The 19,963-nt window shown below is 35.7% G+C and overlaps 1 protein-coding gene across 4 annotated transcripts in view; it reads left to right on the top strand.

Moving 5' to 3' along the window:
• The window catches only part of Grm8 (glutamate metabotropic receptor 8), a 716,785-nt gene that overhangs the window by 575,866 nt on the left and 120,956 nt on the right, over positions 1–19,963 (top strand). For all 4 annotated transcript variants that reach the window (XM_069996686.1, XM_069996685.1, XM_069996687.1 and 1 more), the window contains one exon: positions 17,494–17,630. In XM_069996686.1, coding sequence (XP_069852787.1) covers positions 17,494–17,630 — 137 coding nt within the window. The remainder of the gene's footprint in view (positions 1–17,493; positions 17,631–19,963) is intronic.

Here is a 19,963-nt window from a genome sequence, read left to right as displayed (position 1 = left end):
ATAAAGTTGCAGAGCTTCTGCATGGCAAAGGACATAGCTAGCAAGATCAATAGAAAGCCCACAGATTGGGAAAAGATCTTTACTAGCCATACAACGGACAAGGGTCTCATATCTAAAATATACTTGGAACTCAAAAAATTATACCCCCCAACAACAAATCCTCAAAGAAACAACTGCCCAATAAACAAGTGGGCAAAAGACTTAAAGAGAAACTTCTCTGAAGAAGAAAGAAGGATGGCCAATAGACACATGAAGAAATGCTCAACCTCCCTAGCCATAAAAGAAATGCAAATCAAAACAACATTGAGATACCACCTCACTCCAGTTAGAATGGCAAAAATCAAGAACTCTAATAACAACAGATGCTGGAGGGGATGTGGACAGAAGGGAACCTTACTTCATTGTTGGTGGGAATGTAAACTTGTTCAACCACTTTGGAAAGCAGTATGGAGGTTCCTCAAAAGACTCCACATAGAACTCCCCTATGACCCAGCAATCCCACTTTTGGGCATTTACCCAAATGTTTACAAACAAGACCACACTAAAGCTACCAGCACAACTATGTTTATTGCAGCATTATTCACCATAGCTAAGATCTGGAACCAACCCAGATGCCCCTCAGTAGATGAATGGATCAAGAAAATGTGGTATATATACACAATGGAATTCTATGTCTCCATCAGAAAGAATGACATTGCCCCATTTGTTAGGAAATGGAAAGACTTGGAAAAAATTATATTAAGTGAAGTAAGCCAGGCCCAAAGAAACATACGCCCCATGGTTTCCCTTATTTGCAATATCTAGTATATGTATGAGTCAAGCAGAAAAGGTCAGATAATGTGATGTTAGGAAAATGAACCCTTAGATATGTATTTTAATGTTTTTTTCTTTCATGCATGTGTTTCTAACGCATTTATAAGATTATTTCTTTGTTGCTTTGTATGTCCCTCTCCCACAGTATAACCCCTGCTTTCACTATATTTGATGTCAGTATAACTTGTGGAGGAGATGGGGAAAAACAAGTCGTTTAAGGATACAGGTGGACCTGTTGCAACAATGAGAAGTACAAGTTGTCATGTCCATAACGAGCTTTACAATGTCTGTGCAGGGGGGCGGGGGTAGGGGGGGTGGAGGGGGGAAGGATTGGGACTGGGGGAGGCTGGGAAGGGATGTGAAGGATAAACAAAGGAGGAAGCTGCAATGCTTGGTAAGAAATGTATGCATTGTCCTGCCCATGTAATTGTAACCCCGCTGTACAGTATGTTCACAAATAAAATAAAATAAAAAAATTTTCAAAAATGGTTGTCCTCAAACAGTGGTATCATGGTAGACAAGTATTTCTATAATTGTATTGTTATTTTGCTTATCTCTATGTTTCAAATAGATATAAAAGTCTCTATGATGAATATTTTAAATTAGAATAAAAATGAGCATTCTACTCTGAGTACAATAAAGTCAACTTCTTTCTTAGCATAATTGATTATTTCTACTACTTCCTATTTTCAACAATAAAGATGAACAATTACATATGCTTTGTTTTAAAAGAGCAATAGACAAATGAAACATATTTAATTGAGTTGAATACTGGCTCTTGGATGTAGTTTTCTTCTCTTGATGTACCATAATCTAGGGCCTGGACTGTGGAAATGTGAAAATTTAATTTTCCCTCTTTCTTGATGAGATAGTGTGATTGCTAATTTTTGCAAGGTAACATCATTGTACATCCTTTAGATATAATTGAACTGTATCAATAATGTTACTTGCATTGAGATGGCGAATAAATTTAGCATTAGTTAAATATGACGAATGAACAGCAATACATTTGAAAAAGATTTATTGCTGAAAGGTCAGAAGCTATGTGACATCTAATTAAAATTTTCATGAGTTAGGTGCCTGCTGCTTATGCCTGTAATCCTAACTACTCAGGAAGCTGAGATCTGAAGATGGCATTTGAAGCAAGTCTGGCCAGCAAAGTCCATGAGACTTTTATCTCTAATCTCCAAAAATGGAGCTGTGGCTTAAATTGTAGAGTGCTAGCCTTGAGCAAAAAAGCCAGAGAGCAGTGCCCAAGCCTTGAGTTCAAGTCCCAGTACTGGCACAAAATAAATAATAAATAAATGAAGTTCTCTTCAAGTTGTATGCTTTTATTTTTTTCTATTTTCCCATTTTATATTTTATTTTATTTTATTTTTATTTATCAATCCTGTGATAACACTTCAAACTACAAAATTTCTGATGACAGACAAAAAGAACATATTATTTTAGCTTCAGATTTTGATTCTGCTTCAGATAAAAGAAATTGGAATAATCTTGTTCTCTATTGCACATTACATACACAATCCTCCTAGGCTGTTCTCAGATTAAAAAAATATAAAATATATATTTTACATGTGTCAGAGGGTGTTTTAGTCATAAAAATGCTTTTCAACAACTCCAGGGAACTTCACTTTAGAAAACATTGAAGTCAGAACACATAAAAAACACAGCAATTTCAAGAGAAGGAAAAGAGTATTTCATATACATCAAAGAAAATTTTTGTTATTATTCTGTTCAGATACTTGTTTTGGACCATGTAGATGGAATACAATATTTGGAATGCTATCTTCATTAGTTTGGGATATCAATTTTCTAAAGGAGAAATATTTGGTTTCATTAGTGAATTTATGACCTATGAATGTTGGTATGCAATTTAGAAATTTAGTAGTATTTCAATAAATGAGTAAATGTGTGATTTCATCGTTTTACTCTTACAGTGAGTGAGCAACTGATGGTTGAGCTGACTCCCATTAGTATAGAATTCTAACCAGGGCATCTGCAAGCCAGATGACAGCCAATGCTGTGCACAGCAACAACATTCTTTTCTCCATGTAGGACATAAATAGGAATGCCACAGGTATTATCAACTTGAATATGCTGTTTTCCCTCCGGAGGTGAAGTGTAGCAATATGCCAGACTTTGTATAGACTAATATACAGAAAATTAAATAAAAACAAACAGAATCTGGGGCAAAAATGGTCTTATTTCTCAAAGAAGATAATCAATGCAAACAAAGTTTAGTTTCATTCACAGGAGCAAATAATTGTACTGAATCTGTCTGTTAAACTTGGGTCTTCCTTGAAGGAAATAAAGATCAAAGTAAAGAGTCTTGTGGGTTCATGCTTCTGCCAACCACCTTTTCTTTCATTTGGTGAGACTCAGATCAGTTTCTCAATTAGCCAAATATGGAGGGGAATGAAAAACAGAGCTGATATTAATTCCCAACCTGAACATATATAGGTCAAGGGTATTAACTCATTTCCCATGAGAATCCCTATTGACATATACTAAATATCAACTTGGTTAATTCTTTTACAGTCCTGATCAAATCGATAGAGAAAAATAAAATTACTGTTTTTTACTTAATTAGTCATTTGGTTGTACAAAATTATGGATTGAAATTATTGATTGATTCTAATTTTATAGACATGGCACCAAAGAATGAAAGGTCTAACAAATATTGACAGCATAGATTTTTTTTTATTGTGAAAATACTGTACAGAGGGGTTACAATTACATGGGCAAGGTCATGAGTACATTTCTTATCAAGCATTGTTGCCTAAAAATTTTGTCACTTAATACATTAGCCACCTTTTAACATGGATGGTGATACTTCCTCCAGTCAGTGGCCTGAGTAATCAAAAGGGATAGTTTTTCAAAGATCTCACAATTGCGCATTTTATAACTACAATATTTTCTTTATCCAAGCATCAATTTTGGAGTCCCTAGGCTGGTTCCATTGTATCAGCTACATGGATGTGCATGTATATCTTGCATATATCGATTTACATTCCTTAGGATAAATGCCCACCAGGGTGTGTGTGTGTGTGTGTGTGTGTGTGTGTGTGTGTGTGTGTGTGTGTGTGTGTGTTTCTGTTAGTCTTCTGAGAAAGCTCCATACTGGTTTCCATAACTGCTGAACTAATTTCCACCAACAGTGTTGCCAGTGTTGGTTGGTTTTGTTTTTTAATGTTAGCCATTGAGCCTGGGATGAGACTGAATCTCAGTGTGTTTTCCACTTTACATTTCTTTCATGGCAAAAGATGGCACACACTTCTTTCTTTATGTAGTTTGCTATGTATACCTCTTATTTTGCGAACTGTCTCTTTAATTTGACTTCTCACTTATTGGTTGGATTATTTGTTCTTTTTAAAAATTGTTTTGTTGGTTGTGGGGCTTAAGCTAAGAGTCTAGGCACTGTCCCTGAGTGCATTTTGCTCAAGACTAGAACTCTACCACTTTGAGCCACAGATCTATTTCTGGTTTTTGAGTGCTTAATTGGAGATGACTCTGACAACTTGTCTGCTCCAGCTGGCTTCAAACCGGGCCCCTCACATCTCATCCTCCTGAGTAGCTAGGATTATAGGGGTGAGCACAGGTGCCTGGCTTATTTGTTCTCCTGTTGTTTACTTCTTTTGAACTCTTTATTTATTCCATGTATTAATCCTTTGATGAAAAGCTTGCAAATATTTTCTGCCATTCTGTGGGTTCTCTCTTGATTCTGGAAATTGTTTCCTTAAATGTGTAGAAGTTTTTATTTTCTCTGACTTTTTATTTGCTGCTGCTCCATTTGTCATCTCATGCTCTTAATTGATGAGCTACTGGAGTTCTGTTCAGGAAGTTGTTGCTTTGCCTGTATCTTCCACCATTTTCCAGTGCTGTCATGCAGTAGATTTCAAGTCTCATATTAAGATCTTTGCTTGCATTCAATTGATTTTAGTATAGGAAAAGAGACAGAGGTCCAGTTTCAGCCTTCTGTATGTGGATATCTACATTTCCCAACACTATTAGTTATAGAGACAATCTTTTCTTCAACATGTTTTAGGCTTCTTTGTCAAAATAGATGGCTGTAATTGTGGTTGCTGGGTCTTTTATCCATTGGTCAATTTGTCTGTTTTTGTGCCAATAGCCTGCTGTTTTTAATTATTATGGCTTGGTAAGGTAATGTGAGTGGTATTGTGATACCTCCAGCATTGCTCTCTCCCTACCAAGTTGCTTTGGTTATTCAGTTTTTATGCTTCCATATGAACTTTTGGATTGACTTTTCTATTTTGATGAAGAATGACCTTGTGATTCTGATGGAGATTGAATTGAACCTGAAATGGGTAAAAACTGAATCCATTTTCTCTAAAACCCTCTTATTCACTATAATGTCAGAATTCCTAACCTAGTATTATTCTTCATTCCCTGTTAAACAACATTGCTGAAATTCTCAAACAAATTTTGAGGTGACTTTTTAAAAATGGCAGTATGGAGTCTGAACTTAGCACCATATCCTGGCTAGGTTAGAGTTCTACCACTTGAGCCTTTTTAGCTGTACTTGTTTCCAGATAGAATCTCATGTTTCCAGGGAAATGTTTGCTCCTTCTTGAGTGAATAGAAACCTTGAGATGGGCTCAATGTGCTGGATTTCTTCTCCATTGCTCACTGCTATGCATGGGAAATCACTGTCAGACCAAATTCCAGCATGCGGTGTAAGTCTGTTAGTTGAGTTTCTTCTGTGACCAGGACTGCCAGCCAATCTCTCATCACCAGGACATCTGACTGGTCTTATAGCTTCAGGCCCCCATCCCCTGGGGCAGCTGATGATGAATTTTAAGACTGCATGCTTTTCTCTGTATTGCCTTTCCATTTCTCTGTGCTCTAACCTGTCCAGTCATCCCTTTCTTTATTCCAATACTCTTCCTCTCCTTCCTAAAGATGTAACTCTCCTTTGTTTCTCTGATGTGCTTTATTCAGAACTACAAAGAGGAAATTCTAATCCTCCATTGTGACTTCAAATATCATCCTGTGCATTTGAAATACACTGCTATCTTGTTAACCGTACTCTATAGTTGTAATTTCAAAATCTCCCAGCTACGGAGTTAAACTAGATCTTAATTTTTTTTAAACACTGGTGATTATTGAATTTTTTAAAAAACTTGGTGTTGTTCCTACTTTTAAAGCATTTTATGGCTTTGATTATTAAAAAATAATGACAATGAATGATGAATATATCTGGCAAATATTTCATGTACACTTAAATATAACATATTATTTAAACATTATTTTTATCGAGTTCAGCTTGGGAAATGGGCATGCTAAACTCAGTTTTAAGATTTTTTTTTGACAAATTTTTGTCTTCATATAACTTCATTGTTTTCTTTTATTGTACTCCGTCTGATAGTATGTGTTCAGTAGAATCTCAAGTCACCATAGCAACCGACACAATTCACATTTATCACAGTGGCCTAATATACATTGACAGTTCATGTAATTACAGAAAATCAGCTCCGTTATAAGTAAATGATTTATATCCTTTTAAAATTTAATTTATAAACTCTTATTAGAGATGAGTAGACCTCTAGAAGTTTGATATTTTACTCATATTTTAGACATTTTGGCATCTGTTTCTATAAGATTCTTGTATTTGATTGACTGACTATAATTCAGAAAATATTATCAAAATATTAATTCTGAAATGCAGTGAAAGGCTGTATCTTAATGATATTTCAGACAATGAGTTATCACAAAGGCATGCAAAACCCAAGATAAAGGAACAATTTGAAACTCAGCAAGAATGAAATAATGAGTCAGCTGTGAAGAGACAAATTTCAGCTTTATTTTATTCATACAAAAGTTCCATGATGAAATATGAATTAAGCTTTTGGCTTAAAATTTTCATGATTCTAATCACAGACAGTTATTGTTTATAAACTGGAAAATATGACAGAAGGTTGACTAACATAAGATCTAAAAATATACATAAATTTGCTTTAGAGAATTTGGTGAGGTGTGTGTATATGTGTGTGTGTGTGTGTGTGTGTGTGTGTGTGTGTGTGTGTGTGCACGTGCGCTCATGTATGACCTAATTTGTTTGGGTTCCTAGATCTACAGGGACAATTCAAATTCTCAAAGGGCAAAATGAGAGGCCTAAGTATAACATTCAATTAATTCATACAGTTTAAAAATGAAAGCATCTTTCCTTTTACATGATTTCAATGCAAACTTCTCCATTTAAAAAATATTAATCACTTTGTTATTTCTACCTTTGTTTCATTTCTCTATTTTAGTCCATTTTCATTTCATTCTCTTCCTTTAAAAGCACCTTGTCCTTCACTCTTCCTCTTCCTTCTCCTCTTCTGTTCCTCTTCCTCCTCCTTCTTCTCTTCTTCTTCTTTTCTTCCTTCCTCCTCTTCTTTGTTTTTCTCCCTGACTTCTGAGCAAGTTCTTCATGTTCACTCATTGTTCACCCATGTGATGTCTACTCTTACTGATTCAGGTATTTCACTTGTTTAAACCATATAATATGTGCCTATGAAAACTAACTAACTGCCCCTCCCCTCAATAAAACTTAGATATTGACAAAAAGCTATTTCTAAGCATGTATTTCCAGTACCAAGCTACCCTATTACTCCTGAAAAATCAACACCATACTTTTTGTCCATCATGGGACTTGAACTCAGGATTTGGGTCCTGTCCCTGAGCTCTTCTACTCAAGGCTTTGAGCGACAATGATTTTTCTGGTGATTAATTGGAGATCAGAGACTCATGAACTTTCCTGCCCAGGCTGGCTTTGAACCATGTTCCTCAGATTTCAGCTTCCTGAGTAGCTAGGATTACATGCATGAGCCACTAGTGCCCAACTCAACACCACTCTTGTAAGACAAATCCATTTGTCTCTCATCTGTGTAGATTTCCCAAATGAATACAATTAAAAATCAATTGTTTTTCCTTTGTAAATTGCATTTTGTGAACTTATTTGCTCTATCTAATGTTGGTAAGATTCATTTAACATTTTGGGTTATCTGTATAGCTCATCCAGTTTAGTAGATGCCTGTACCACAATTGATTTATTACTCTCTCTGGACACATGGATGGTTCCAATTGTGTGCAATAAAATATTCAAGTAAGATATTATCACAATTTTATACAAACTTTTTCAGGCATTAGAAAAAGAGGGATTATTTTCCAAATCATTCTTTGAGATAGACATAATCCTTAAAACACAGCAAGAAGGATATTACAAGAAAAACAATTTCAAATTCATTTCACTGATGGGTATGCATATAAACATTCTAATCAAAATATTATCAAATTGAATCTAATAGTGCATACAAATATGAAATATTAAATCCAGGTGGTATCCATTCTAAGTTCTATAACAGAACATTAGAAACTATATAAATATAATTTATTACAGTAGCTCATAAAGGAGAAAGAATACCTTAGTTGATGTAGAACAAGAGTTTGCCAATATTGAACTGTACCTATGAGAAAAAGTTCACCCTGTTGAAGTTAAGGAGTACTCCAAAAGTGTTAGATCCAACATAATATTAAGTGGAAATGTAGGAGGCATTTTTAAAGTTAATAATAATGAAAGGGTGTTGACTATTTCTCCTTATACCAGAGTTTTCCTGAATGTCCCAGGGAGTACTGTGGCAGTAAAGAGCAGATATTTAAGAAGTGTAAATGGAAAAAAATGAAAGCAAAAATGCACCTAATATGATTTTTTACCTTAAGCTATATTATTAGGTAAATTAGGAAGACTTAACAAGACTTTCTTGACCTTGTGGCTACTGACTCTGTGGATTTGTTATAGTGGGCCATCTTGCATAATGTGGCCTGTTGGCATCCCTGGTCTTTTTTACTAGATGTCTTTATTGCTTTCCCAGTGTAACAATAAAAATATTTTCAGACATTAGCTAGGTGCTGGCTAATTACAGATATGGCTCTATATTCTACCTCATCTGGAGGGTAAATTTATGTGGATTGAGGCTTGAGGCCAGCCGAGGTAAAAATTTTCCTAAGAACTTTTCTTTATCAATAGCTGAGTGTAGTGGCATGTGGCTGTTATCACAGCTATACATGAGCTAAGCAGAAATCAGAAGGTTTGTAGTTCTAAGCAGAGAAAAGAGCTGGACATGGTGGCATGCACATGTCATCCTAGCTGTAATGGGAAATATAAAATAGCAGATCATGGACCAGGTGCATATCATGAAAAAAGCAAGATCCCATCTCAAAATAATCAGTGTAAATGAAGGTTGTGGGTATGGCCCAGTATTAAAGCATGTTCCAAGGAAGTGTGAGGCCCTGAGTTTGAAAACTACCAGTCCATCCTCCACCCCCCAAATATCTTCAAGTATTTGCAAATATCTCATGGGGACACAATCACCTTTAGGCCTTGAGCTAATTGTAAGTTATATACAGAAAAATGTCAGGTATACTTTATATACTAGCAGCAAAGAAGTAGATTATACAAAGTAAAATACATATATAATGATATTAAATAATATTCAGTACCTAGAAATAAATATATAAAATCTTATATGATGCTATGGAAACAAACTTTTATAACCGATGTGGATGTATCTCAGTAGTAGAAGACATGCTTATCATCTGTTACAAATGAGAGAGAAAGTGGGGAAGAAGGGAAGAAAAGAAAAAAGGAATAAAAGAAATAAGAAAGGAAGGAAGGGAGAAAGGAAAGAAGGAAGGAAAGAAAATGAAATAAAAGGAGATTATAAGTGATTTAAGCCAGGTGTCAATGGGTAATGTCTGTAATCCTGGTCCTTGGATGACTAAAATCTGGAGCATCATGATTGTAAGTCACCCTGGATAGAAAAGTCTAGGAACTTCCTCTCCAAAACAACAGCAAAAAGCAAGGCTGTAGGCATGGATCAAGTATTAGAACACCAAATCAGCAAATGCAGAGAGAGCCCTGAGCTCAAACCCAGGGTTTAATAACTAATAACTTTTAGGCTTTGGGGCAAAACCAGATTGATTATACAGACATGAAAACATTAATTATTTTAAAAAGATAGATTGGGTTATTATAAATTTAATGAGCATTTTGTTCTTCTCAAGTAACACAGTGGATTATTTTATTAAAGTCCTACTAGTAGAGCTAATTGTAAAAAACTGGAATGTATGTAAATGATTGTAAACACACACACACACTTCTCTCTTGTAAGTCTTCATCACTGGAAGATATACAAGCATTTATTCTTATACTGAAAACAGTGTAGTCAACCTCTTATTTAGAGGGTATTTAATAATCACTGCTAAATTGTGAAGGACTTAATTTGTCCATGATGAAAGGAGTTCTGTTAAAGTAGATGTTGGTTTATTACCAAATTCCCCTTTAGATATATAACTTAATCTTCCCTAAATGTTATATATTCTTCTGATTCCTTTTCTTTAAACAAACATTTGATACTTAATAGTCTCTTTGTCAATTTTCTGATAAGATTCTTTGATTAAACCTTCTAATTTATCTAATTCCTTGAGATATGTATCACTAAGTAATGGATTGTTTATTTTGAAATTCATTCATCATATTTGAGTGCTTTAAATGCAGTTATAAGTTGTACTTCTATTTCTCAAGTGGAACTATGAATGATGATGACGGTTTGTGATCTGAAAGAACCTTTAAGTTCAAATACTTTCCACAAGAGAAGATATTACTGTCATCTCAGTTTGTTAATGGACAAAACCAAGAAGGAGAGTGTCTCCAGAAAACTGGAAATATTCAAGTATCTTCCTTATCCTGTACTTTTTTCTTTTTCTTTTTGGTTTAAAACAACAGAAGTTTATTTTTCTTTACAGTCAATGTTAATAGGGTTTTTTAATACTTAAATTTTATTGTAAAGGTGATGTACAGAGGGGTTACACCTACATAAGTCAGGTAATGAGTACATTTCTTTTTGAACAGGGTTATCCCCCACCACCACCACCATTTTCTCCCATTTTTCCCCTTGACATTCCATCCACCACTCTTCCAGGTTGTAAAGTTCATTTCTAACGTACTATCTAGTGAGTATCACTGTTGGATTGGTTCACCCTTTGTCTCACCATTTCTGTGATTCCCCTTCCCTTCCCATATCAGATAAGCTTATATACAAGACAAAGGGTATAGAAATGAAAAACAGTGACAAAAGGGAATAAACCAAAGGGGAAAAAGAAAGAAAACATAACTGCAAATAGTATAATAAAAAATCTCATTTCCATTTTTTGGAGTTCATTTCAATAAACATTCTTTATAGTTATATGCACATAGCTATTGAGCCATTGTGATCCTCTTCTAAGAATATCTTCCGATATTCTCACTGTGAATACTTAGAATGCTGTTCAATTAATCATGCCCAAGTGTAATTATTTGTCTTTTACTATCCATTGGATTTACTTATAGATTTATAGACATATTCTAGTTATTACAGATGAGGGAAACTAGGTTGCCTATGTTTCTTTGGATCTGGCTTACTTTGCTTAATGTAATTTTTTCTAAGTTCATTTCCTTATGAATGGAGCAGTGTCATTTTTATGGAAGCATAGATTTCCATTGTGTATATATACACCATATTTTCTAGATGTATTTGTTTACTGAGGGGCATCTGTGTTGATTCCAATCTTAGTATGGTATACAATGCTGCAATGAATGTGGTTGTCCTGGTAGCTTTAGTATAGTGTATTGGATAAATTTCCAGGAGTAGAATTGTTAAGAGAGGTAGGTTAAACCCAAAGAAACCTAGGCTGCATGGTTTCCCTTATTTGTGGTAGCTAGAAAATGTCATAAATCTACAAGTAAACACATTAGAGATAAAAGATAAAATATACATCAGGACATGATAAATTATATAGGTCTCTGTTTTGGAGAAGGTAAGGGAAACAGAAAAAGTGGAACAAAAGGTGAACAAATGCAGCAGTGATACTCACTAGACACAATGTTGAAAACTACAACTTGTGGGTGGGGATGGGAGGGAAAAAGTGGGAGAGTGCAGAAGGCAAATAAAGGGGTGACACTATTCAAAAAGAAATGCACTCATTACTTGACTTATATAACTGTAATCCCTGTGTAAATCACTTTTATAATAACTACATATATAGATATAGAGCTCTCTATATTAATGAAAAGACACCACAAAAGTCCATGTATGCTTCCATTTCTCTATAATTTCATGTGGATGAAAAAGTATTTTAAAAGTATTTAATGCACATTAAATTAAAAGTATTTAATGTGCATTAAACATACAATATCTAATGTGCAAAATGGAAATGAATAAAACACGAAAACCTGATGGAGCATAATTTGTGGCATAAAATGGATTTCTGAATATTGTCTATCTAAACAGAATAATTATGTTATATTTCTTATCAGTGTTCTTAAACCATAACAAATCAACAAATAATATTGAGACATTTGCCATTTAAAATATTTTCTGAACAAAATGCCACTCAATTTTGTTTTTTTATGGTGGCGGATTTTGTATAAAAGTTATTTTTTGATGATGAGAAATCTGTACAAAGCAGTACACAATTAACTATTTGCTTATGGTCTTTAAAGGTGCTCTTTGTTGCACAGAACAGTGTATGGGGAAATTGTTTGAGATGAGTCAATATGCAAGGGAGGCAGGCCTTTATGAAGAGAGTTTACTTAACAGTAATTCAGCTGTTAAATTAGCCCATGACAAGAAAGCAGATTAGGAAAAGAAGATGCAAGAATGATTATCAATAAAATCCTGCTTCAGCTACAAATAATTAACTCAGAAATATGACACATTTTGTTTTGGTTTCCAAAGTCACCCTGATAACAAAGAGAAAGGGCTGATGAAGTCTCTTCATTTGTGAACATAAAACATGAGTGGTAGAAATCACTTCATAATGTTCAGAAGAGGATGAATGTGGGTTTGCTTGAGAGAATTAAGAAGAAACCTCTTTCCTGCCTGCTTATAAGTTATCAATGGTTCACTCAGTGTTGGGCAATCTTTGATGCATGCTTACAAAGAGAACACACACCTTCTATCTTCACCCAGCCTACAGTTCCGTGAGGAATGCAGGATAGATTAGCACATAGTCAATTCTTTATAAATGCCTGGTGAATAAATGTTGTGCTGATGAATGCAATGGATGGTGAACGTGTGTGGAGTAAAGTGAATGGCACGCTTTGATGGAGTGGGTGAGGAAAGGAAGAGGTACTTGGGTACTCTGCTCCAGGTTTGGAAGAGGAAGATTGTACAAGTGCATGTCCCTTGGGCCATACCTAGATCGAATTAATCAGAGAGAAAAGGTTATGAGAAGAAGGAGGAAATTTGCTGTTCAAAGACAGGATGTTAAAGCACACAATGACAGATCCAGAGAAAGGGACTTTAGGAAGATGGGACCTTTTGCTGAAAGGGCACAAAGATTAGTAGGAGAGAGACTTTATAAAAAACCATACTTGCTCACTGAGGTCATATATTCGCCTATAGAAAGGGTGTCTTAAACACAACATTGTCATAAAACAACAAAAGTAAAAAGCTATACTTGCATAGAGCTTGTCATTTACTTACACATATTGATTTGCTTAATAATTCTCATGGAGTCCTCTGAGATGAGAGTTGCTGTTTGATTACTTTAAAGGGGAGAAAAACAATACACCATCAAGAATTCACCTTGTAAAGTTAGTTTTTTGACATAACATCTCATCTTATACATCTCATTATTGCAATGGGTTCACCTGTATCCTTATTTAAACCATTTTTTTTTCCTTCCCCTCCACAAATTATACCAACATCAAATACAGTGAAAACAGGGGTTATACCATGGGGGAGGGACATACAAAGCAACAAAGATATCATCTTATAAATATGTTACAAACAATAACAAGAAAGAAAACCCATTTGAGTCCTTATCTTGGGGTTCATTACAACTTTGGCGGGGGTTGGAGGAGGGTGGATGGGAGGGCAGGGATGGTAAAGCGAAACAAAAGAGGAGGCAACAATACTTGATAAGAAATGTACTCATTACTTTGCTCATGTAATTGTAAACCCTCTGTACGGTATTTTCACAATAAAAAAAACTTGTTAATAAAAAAAGTAAAAAAAAAAAGAATTTACCTAAGGGCAATAACTTCTTTTTTTAATTTTAATTTTTTTATTGTGAAAATACTGTACAGAGGGGTTACAATTACATGGTCAAGATAATGAGTACATTTCTTATCAAGCATTGTAGCCTCCTTCTTTGTTTCCCCTTCCCATTCCTTCCCATCCTCCCCCCGCACCCCTCAAAACAAGCATTTTTTATTTTATTTATTTATTTTTTTGGGTCCGGTCATGGGGCCTGAACTCTGAGCCTGGGTGCTGTCCCTCAGCTCTTCAGCTCAAGGCTAGCGCTCTACCACTTGAGCCACAGCGCCATTTCTGGCTTTTTTTTTTTCTTTCTGCTCATGTGGTGCTGAGGAATCGAACCCAGGGCCTCAGGCATGCAAGGCAAGTGTTCTACCACTGAGCCACCTTTCCCAGCCCCCTAAGGGCAATAACTTCTAAAACGTGATAGATATTGATTGGGCTTTGACCCTGACCATGAGTTCAGATTCATTACTTCTTTCACAGATTGTCCTTTAATGTGATGCAAAAATTTGATGTTGTTTTATATTAAATCATATTTGTGCTATCAGATTTGGCAGTTCTTGTTTTTGTGTTAATGCAGTTTTTATCCATAGATATCCATGGAGAAATAGGAGAATAGAGATGTAGAAAGAGCCAGCACGTATATATAGCCACAAGGGTGCATTGAGGGGAGGCCATTACAGAAGTGACATTTTTCTATCTAGAGAATCATAGTAAAAAAAAAAAAGGAAACAGCTGTTGTAGGAGATAAGAAGTCATTTGTTCAAGGAGATGACAATATTGGGGATTGACTCACAAAAAAAAAAATAAAAAATTGCTTTATTTAGGAAGCCTATGACCTCAAAAAGTTTCAAAGCGATAATGTAAATGTCAGGAATTGATCACGCTACTTAGAAATTCATAACAATTTTTTTCCAGGCAGAAATCCCTTTCTTACTTGAATGCTAATAAACCTTGGTTTAGGCGTCGTTTAAACAACTTTCAAGCCAAAGCCTGTTATTTCAGTGACTCTCCAGGTAGAGACAGAGAGTTCACAAGTTTGAGGTCAGCTTTGGGAAAGTTAGCAAGATATTTTGTTGGTGTGTGTGATGAAGATTGAACCCAAGGCCTCCAGCTTTTAATCTTTTATGATTTGAGTCACACCCCAAGCTTTTATGCTTTTGTTTTGTTTTGAGAGAGAATCTCTCAAACTTTACTGGCTCTGGACTCAAGCTTGTGATGAATCCTTCCATCTCTGCCTCTCGAGTATCTTCGATTGCAGACATGCACCACCATACAAGGGTACAATCTTCCTTTTATTTAGACATGTTGGTGTTTAGTAAAAATGAATACAGGATGAAAAGTAATTCATTATTACCTCATTCATCCTTCCAGGAACTTGGTGAGGATTGACTCATTTAAGTTCTTGTAACATCATAGTTGAGAAAACTGTTAAACCTACCTAAGATCAGTAGAATTTGCGAATGGATTTTGTTGAGGATAACAAACAGGTTTCCACTTGAATAGCTAAGGAGTCATAGAATAGTGAAGGTAGAGAAAAAAAGTTCCTATTTTCTTCTCTAATTTATGATTCTGTGCTTGGTTTATTAAACCTTTTCCCATAGAAATTAATGAAAATTATAAGTAGCAATAAGTTACATATGTTATTTTTTTAGTACTTTATTGTTAAAATTCTATTGGGAGTGACAAAGCAAAGACACACTAGTTGGAAAAATAGGTGATGAGTGGCCTTCAAGGGTCATCTAGCTCCTGACCCTCATGCCATTCACTTGTCCTGTCTACACTGTGTCTTAAGGGCTCAGCAGTTCTTAACAACATCACATAACTGTGGCTTCCTTCTAGATTTCACACGATGTGCAGATTTGAGGAAAAAAAAATTAATGGAAGACAATGTTAAATGCCTGCATTAAAAAATACCAACTCCTCAAACTTTTTCTCTGTGATTCTGATTATGTGTGTTTTGCAAGTTATCACCTATTTTGATAGTCATTTATTTTGCTTGATAAGCAAAGATACTTTAGAATTGTAGTGATTGATTTTGGTTAACTATACACATAAAACAAGACAGTCATTGAAAATGGAATGATTAAAAAGTTGATATATTTAACTGCCAATTACATATAATTTTGGAGAACATAATATGGAAAGGAGATAGCACAGAACAAAAACTGTGTATTATGGATTGGTAATTGACTTTACTATTCTTTTTTATGGTTTATATCTATATTTATTATCTTTAAGTAGCTGTACAAAAAAGTTCCCATTCTACAAAACATTATATGAGTATAAAATGTCTGACAACATTGTTACCCATTGCTCCTAACCCATTCCTTCTCTCACTTTTTTTTAGAAAATTGAGATTAGGTAATTCCATAATTTCACATATTTCACAGTATTGTGGAATAGTGATACTTAGTTAAAGTCACAAACACATTTCAAGCTTCACATCGTTATTATCATGGTCCATAAAGTTTGTGAATTCTACGAGTTTTGACAATGCAAATTATTTCTTCCACATCAGGTGATGATTACATTTCTTTCCTTTTGCTTAGTGTAGGCTGTTCCCTCTTTCCCTCTCACTCCTCCCTTCCCATCGCTGTCCTTGGGTTGCTTAGTTCTTTTTCTTCTATGTCCAATGCAGCTGATGGACCCCTTTGTTGTATGCTGTTCTGTTTCCCACTTATTCTGTGTCCTCCTCCTGGTTTTCCTCCATTGTGTGCATATATCTACCTTATATATGGTCAAGAACATGGAGTCATTTAGTAATGATAGGACAAAATGAGTGGCTGTCCTTCATTTCTCAAGTCCTGTTTATTTTGTCATATCTTCTTGCATTTTGGCTTTAGCATGCATGTATCAGGGAGACCGTGTGCCATTTGTCTCTCTGTTCTTGGCTTACCTTGCTCAAAAAATTTACTCTAGTTCCATCCATTTCCCTGCAAATGCCATTATTTTGTCCTTTCTAATGGCTACATGATATTCCATTGTATATAGGTACCACAATTTTTGGATCCACTCATCAGTAGTGGGGCATCTGGGGTGTTTCCTGAGAGAAGATGGGCCCCAAGAAAAGGGACTGCTGTCAGCTGGGTGGGTAGAGGCAGCAAAGCAGAAGTACTAGCATGGACAATTTCTTTAGAGTGCAGTTGAGATAAGGTCCAAGTCAGGATTCTGGTTGTCATATTCTACTGCCAATTTCAAGTTACTGTTTGTAGTTCATATTGTGCAATAGCTGTCACACACCAAGACATTTACATTTTTCTCTATTAACAGCCATTCCGTACATCCAGTCCTGAATATTTCACCTATCAACTTCTATTTGTTATCTGCTATGCACATTGCCGAACATGGATGCTTGTCATTTGGTTTCTAATGTGCATAATAAAGCTCATCTTATCCCTATGTGGACATCTGGGGTTACTTTTCATGTGAAAAATATTATGCTATCAAGAATGACCTTGCAGGGAAGAGGATCTTTGTATCACTTACTTCATGCAGTATATTTTAATCTACCATTCAGCCTTATAGGAAACCAAACACAATGCTATATCTGACTAAAACTTTATTAACACTCTTTTCTAAATCTTTATAGGCAGTGCTGGTACACCTGTCACTTTTAATGAAAACGGAGATGCTCCTGGACGTTATGATATCTTCCAGTATCAGATAACCAATAAAAGTACAGAATACAAAGTCATCGGGCACTGGACCAATCAGCTTCATCTCAAAGCAAGTATCAGTATAAACCTCTGTCAATATACACAGATGTCAAGAAGGAATGTGTGTGTGTGTGTGTGTGTGTGTGTGTGTGTGTGTGTGTGAATCTTCTCTAGAGGAGTCTCATATCTCTAAGGATTTAGTGAAATCTTTCTCCTTTTAATTGGCAATACTCTGAGAGAAAATGTCTTTGTTCTGAAAGATACATGGTTTAAGCCTTGTATTCTGCATGTGTGTGCACTTGCTCACAAGTGCATGTACATGTGTCAGGGTAGGTTTGGCTGATTTGTAGTGAATTATAGTGTTTGAGCTAAGGGAAAGTCTGTCCCACTTTGATTACATCATAAGGTGACACCTTAAGGCTACACACGATTGCCAGATGTGGACAGTGCTTGTATTTTATCACCTCTTTCAGTTGCAATAGTAGGAAGGTCAATGGATCCAAGACGGTGGTGAGCTTATGTAACAGCCCTTCTAGCTGCCTGCTGTCCTGTCTCAGGCTCTCTTGCAGTCTCAGCATCACAAATTTCACACTTATTAGAAATAGCCATATTTCCTGGGTGTTGCCTGAAGCAGCTGGGAACTTGGTTTGACTGTGTATTATTCATCCGTAGCGGGGCTCCATCTTGACAGGAGTCAATGGGAAGCTAGTGATCTGGGCACACCTGGATGGCAGCTGGGAGGAGTGTCTTTATGTATAGCTGGCTGGTGGAGGGGCTCTAAAGGAGATCTTCTATGGTAAGGGTCATCTTCAGGCACTGAGACAGTGTCACGATAACTCAACCAAGAACAGTATAGGAGTTGGTTCCTGCACTGTCTCTTCTACAGAAACAGAACTATCTACAGGATCTTAGTGCCAAAGAATTTACTAGACCAGCTATATGACTTACAGTTTTCTTTTGTAGTTGTTGTTTTCTTTTCGGCAGTAAGGGGCTTTTCAAATGCTTTCACCAGGAATAGAAATATGTTCTTTTTATTCTTCTATTGTTCCAGCGTGTAATTAATTCATCCTTTATTTTCTCTCCTCTTGATTCTTAAAGCTACCTCAATCCTGTGAGTGTGCGCATGTGCTTTCCTGAGTTTGAACCCATAGGAAACATCAGTGGGTATTTTTTGAATATTTTTCTTTCTTTGCTGTGTCCAAATATGTCCCCCAAAGTGATATGTTTTTGCAGTACCATTCACCCTTGTTCTCAGCCACGGAGATGATGAGAGATTTCAGAACTTAGAGGAAGGTTTCTCGTTTCAAGGAAATGATTCCTTAATAATTATCACAGCTCTGCATCCAGCAATGCAGAGACAGTTTCTGCTTCCAACTGTTGTAATATGTCAGCCTGGGTCTCTACAGTTTATTACCCCATGTAGCTGCTTCATGAAACCTTACTCGTTCTTTTGAGACTTATATTGATTTATTGAAACAAAGCTTTGAAAACTCCACAGGTTATGAATAATCTGAAAATCAATAGCTTTTGGACCAATGCCCTTTGGAACATAGATTTATTCAATATGACAAAGAGTTTTGACAAGTGTTAAGCCAGGCAAGTTACTTTCATCTGACTTTTATAAATGCCCCAAACGCCTGTTCAATTGAGGATTCACACGAACAGAATTCAATGTCCTAGAAATGCATGCACAATATATATAGTACCATGATATAAAAATAATTACACACACAAGCACACATGCGCACGTCTATTTTTTGCCTAATGTATTTATTGTAAAACTTCGTATCAAATCTCAAGCTGCTCTTTTATGTATATTTAACGGCCCATGAAAGTTTTATGTTTATGACTGTGTTATCGTTCATAAAATATATCAAAACAATTTGTCAGAATTATTTCCCATGTGGTGATGAGCACTTATAACTACCCAGTGGTGCTATTTGTACTGAAACAGTGAAAATGTAGCTAGTTCTCAGAAGGAAATAGTATGTATGACTGTGGAGAGGAAGTTTGTAAATTAGGGATTGCATTCTGGGGACTGTCAAGACAAACCAAATAATTCTCCTTGGGAGCTGGGTAAACCACTTTTATTATTAGCAGCAGCAGTATTCGTAGTAATATTAATTATTAGTATTAATTATTTTGTGCTGGTGCTGCAGTCAAGACTCTGTCCCTTGACTTTTTCACTCAAGGCTGGCACTCTACCACTTGAGCTACAGCTCCATCTCTGACATTTTTGGAGATAAGGATTGCACAGATTTTCTTTCCTGGTCTGTTTTTGAATCCCAGTCCCCAGATCTCAGCCTCCTGAGCAGCTGGGTATGAGCCACCAGTGCCTGCCTTAACTACCTATTTTTATATATAGGGTCTGGGTGTTCAGAAAGCTACTGATTTGTTGACATT

The sequence above is a fragment of the Dipodomys merriami genome, unplaced genomic scaffold, assembly GCF_024711535.1.
Source record: "Dipodomys merriami isolate MVZ:Mamm:240054 unplaced genomic scaffold, mDipMer1.0.p SCAF_5, whole genome shotgun sequence".
NCBI classification, from domain to species: domain Eukaryota; kingdom Metazoa; phylum Chordata; class Mammalia; order Rodentia; family Heteromyidae; genus Dipodomys; species Dipodomys merriami.
Note: the sequence above shows the minus strand (reverse complement) of the source record. Positions and strands in the feature narration are given on the sequence as shown.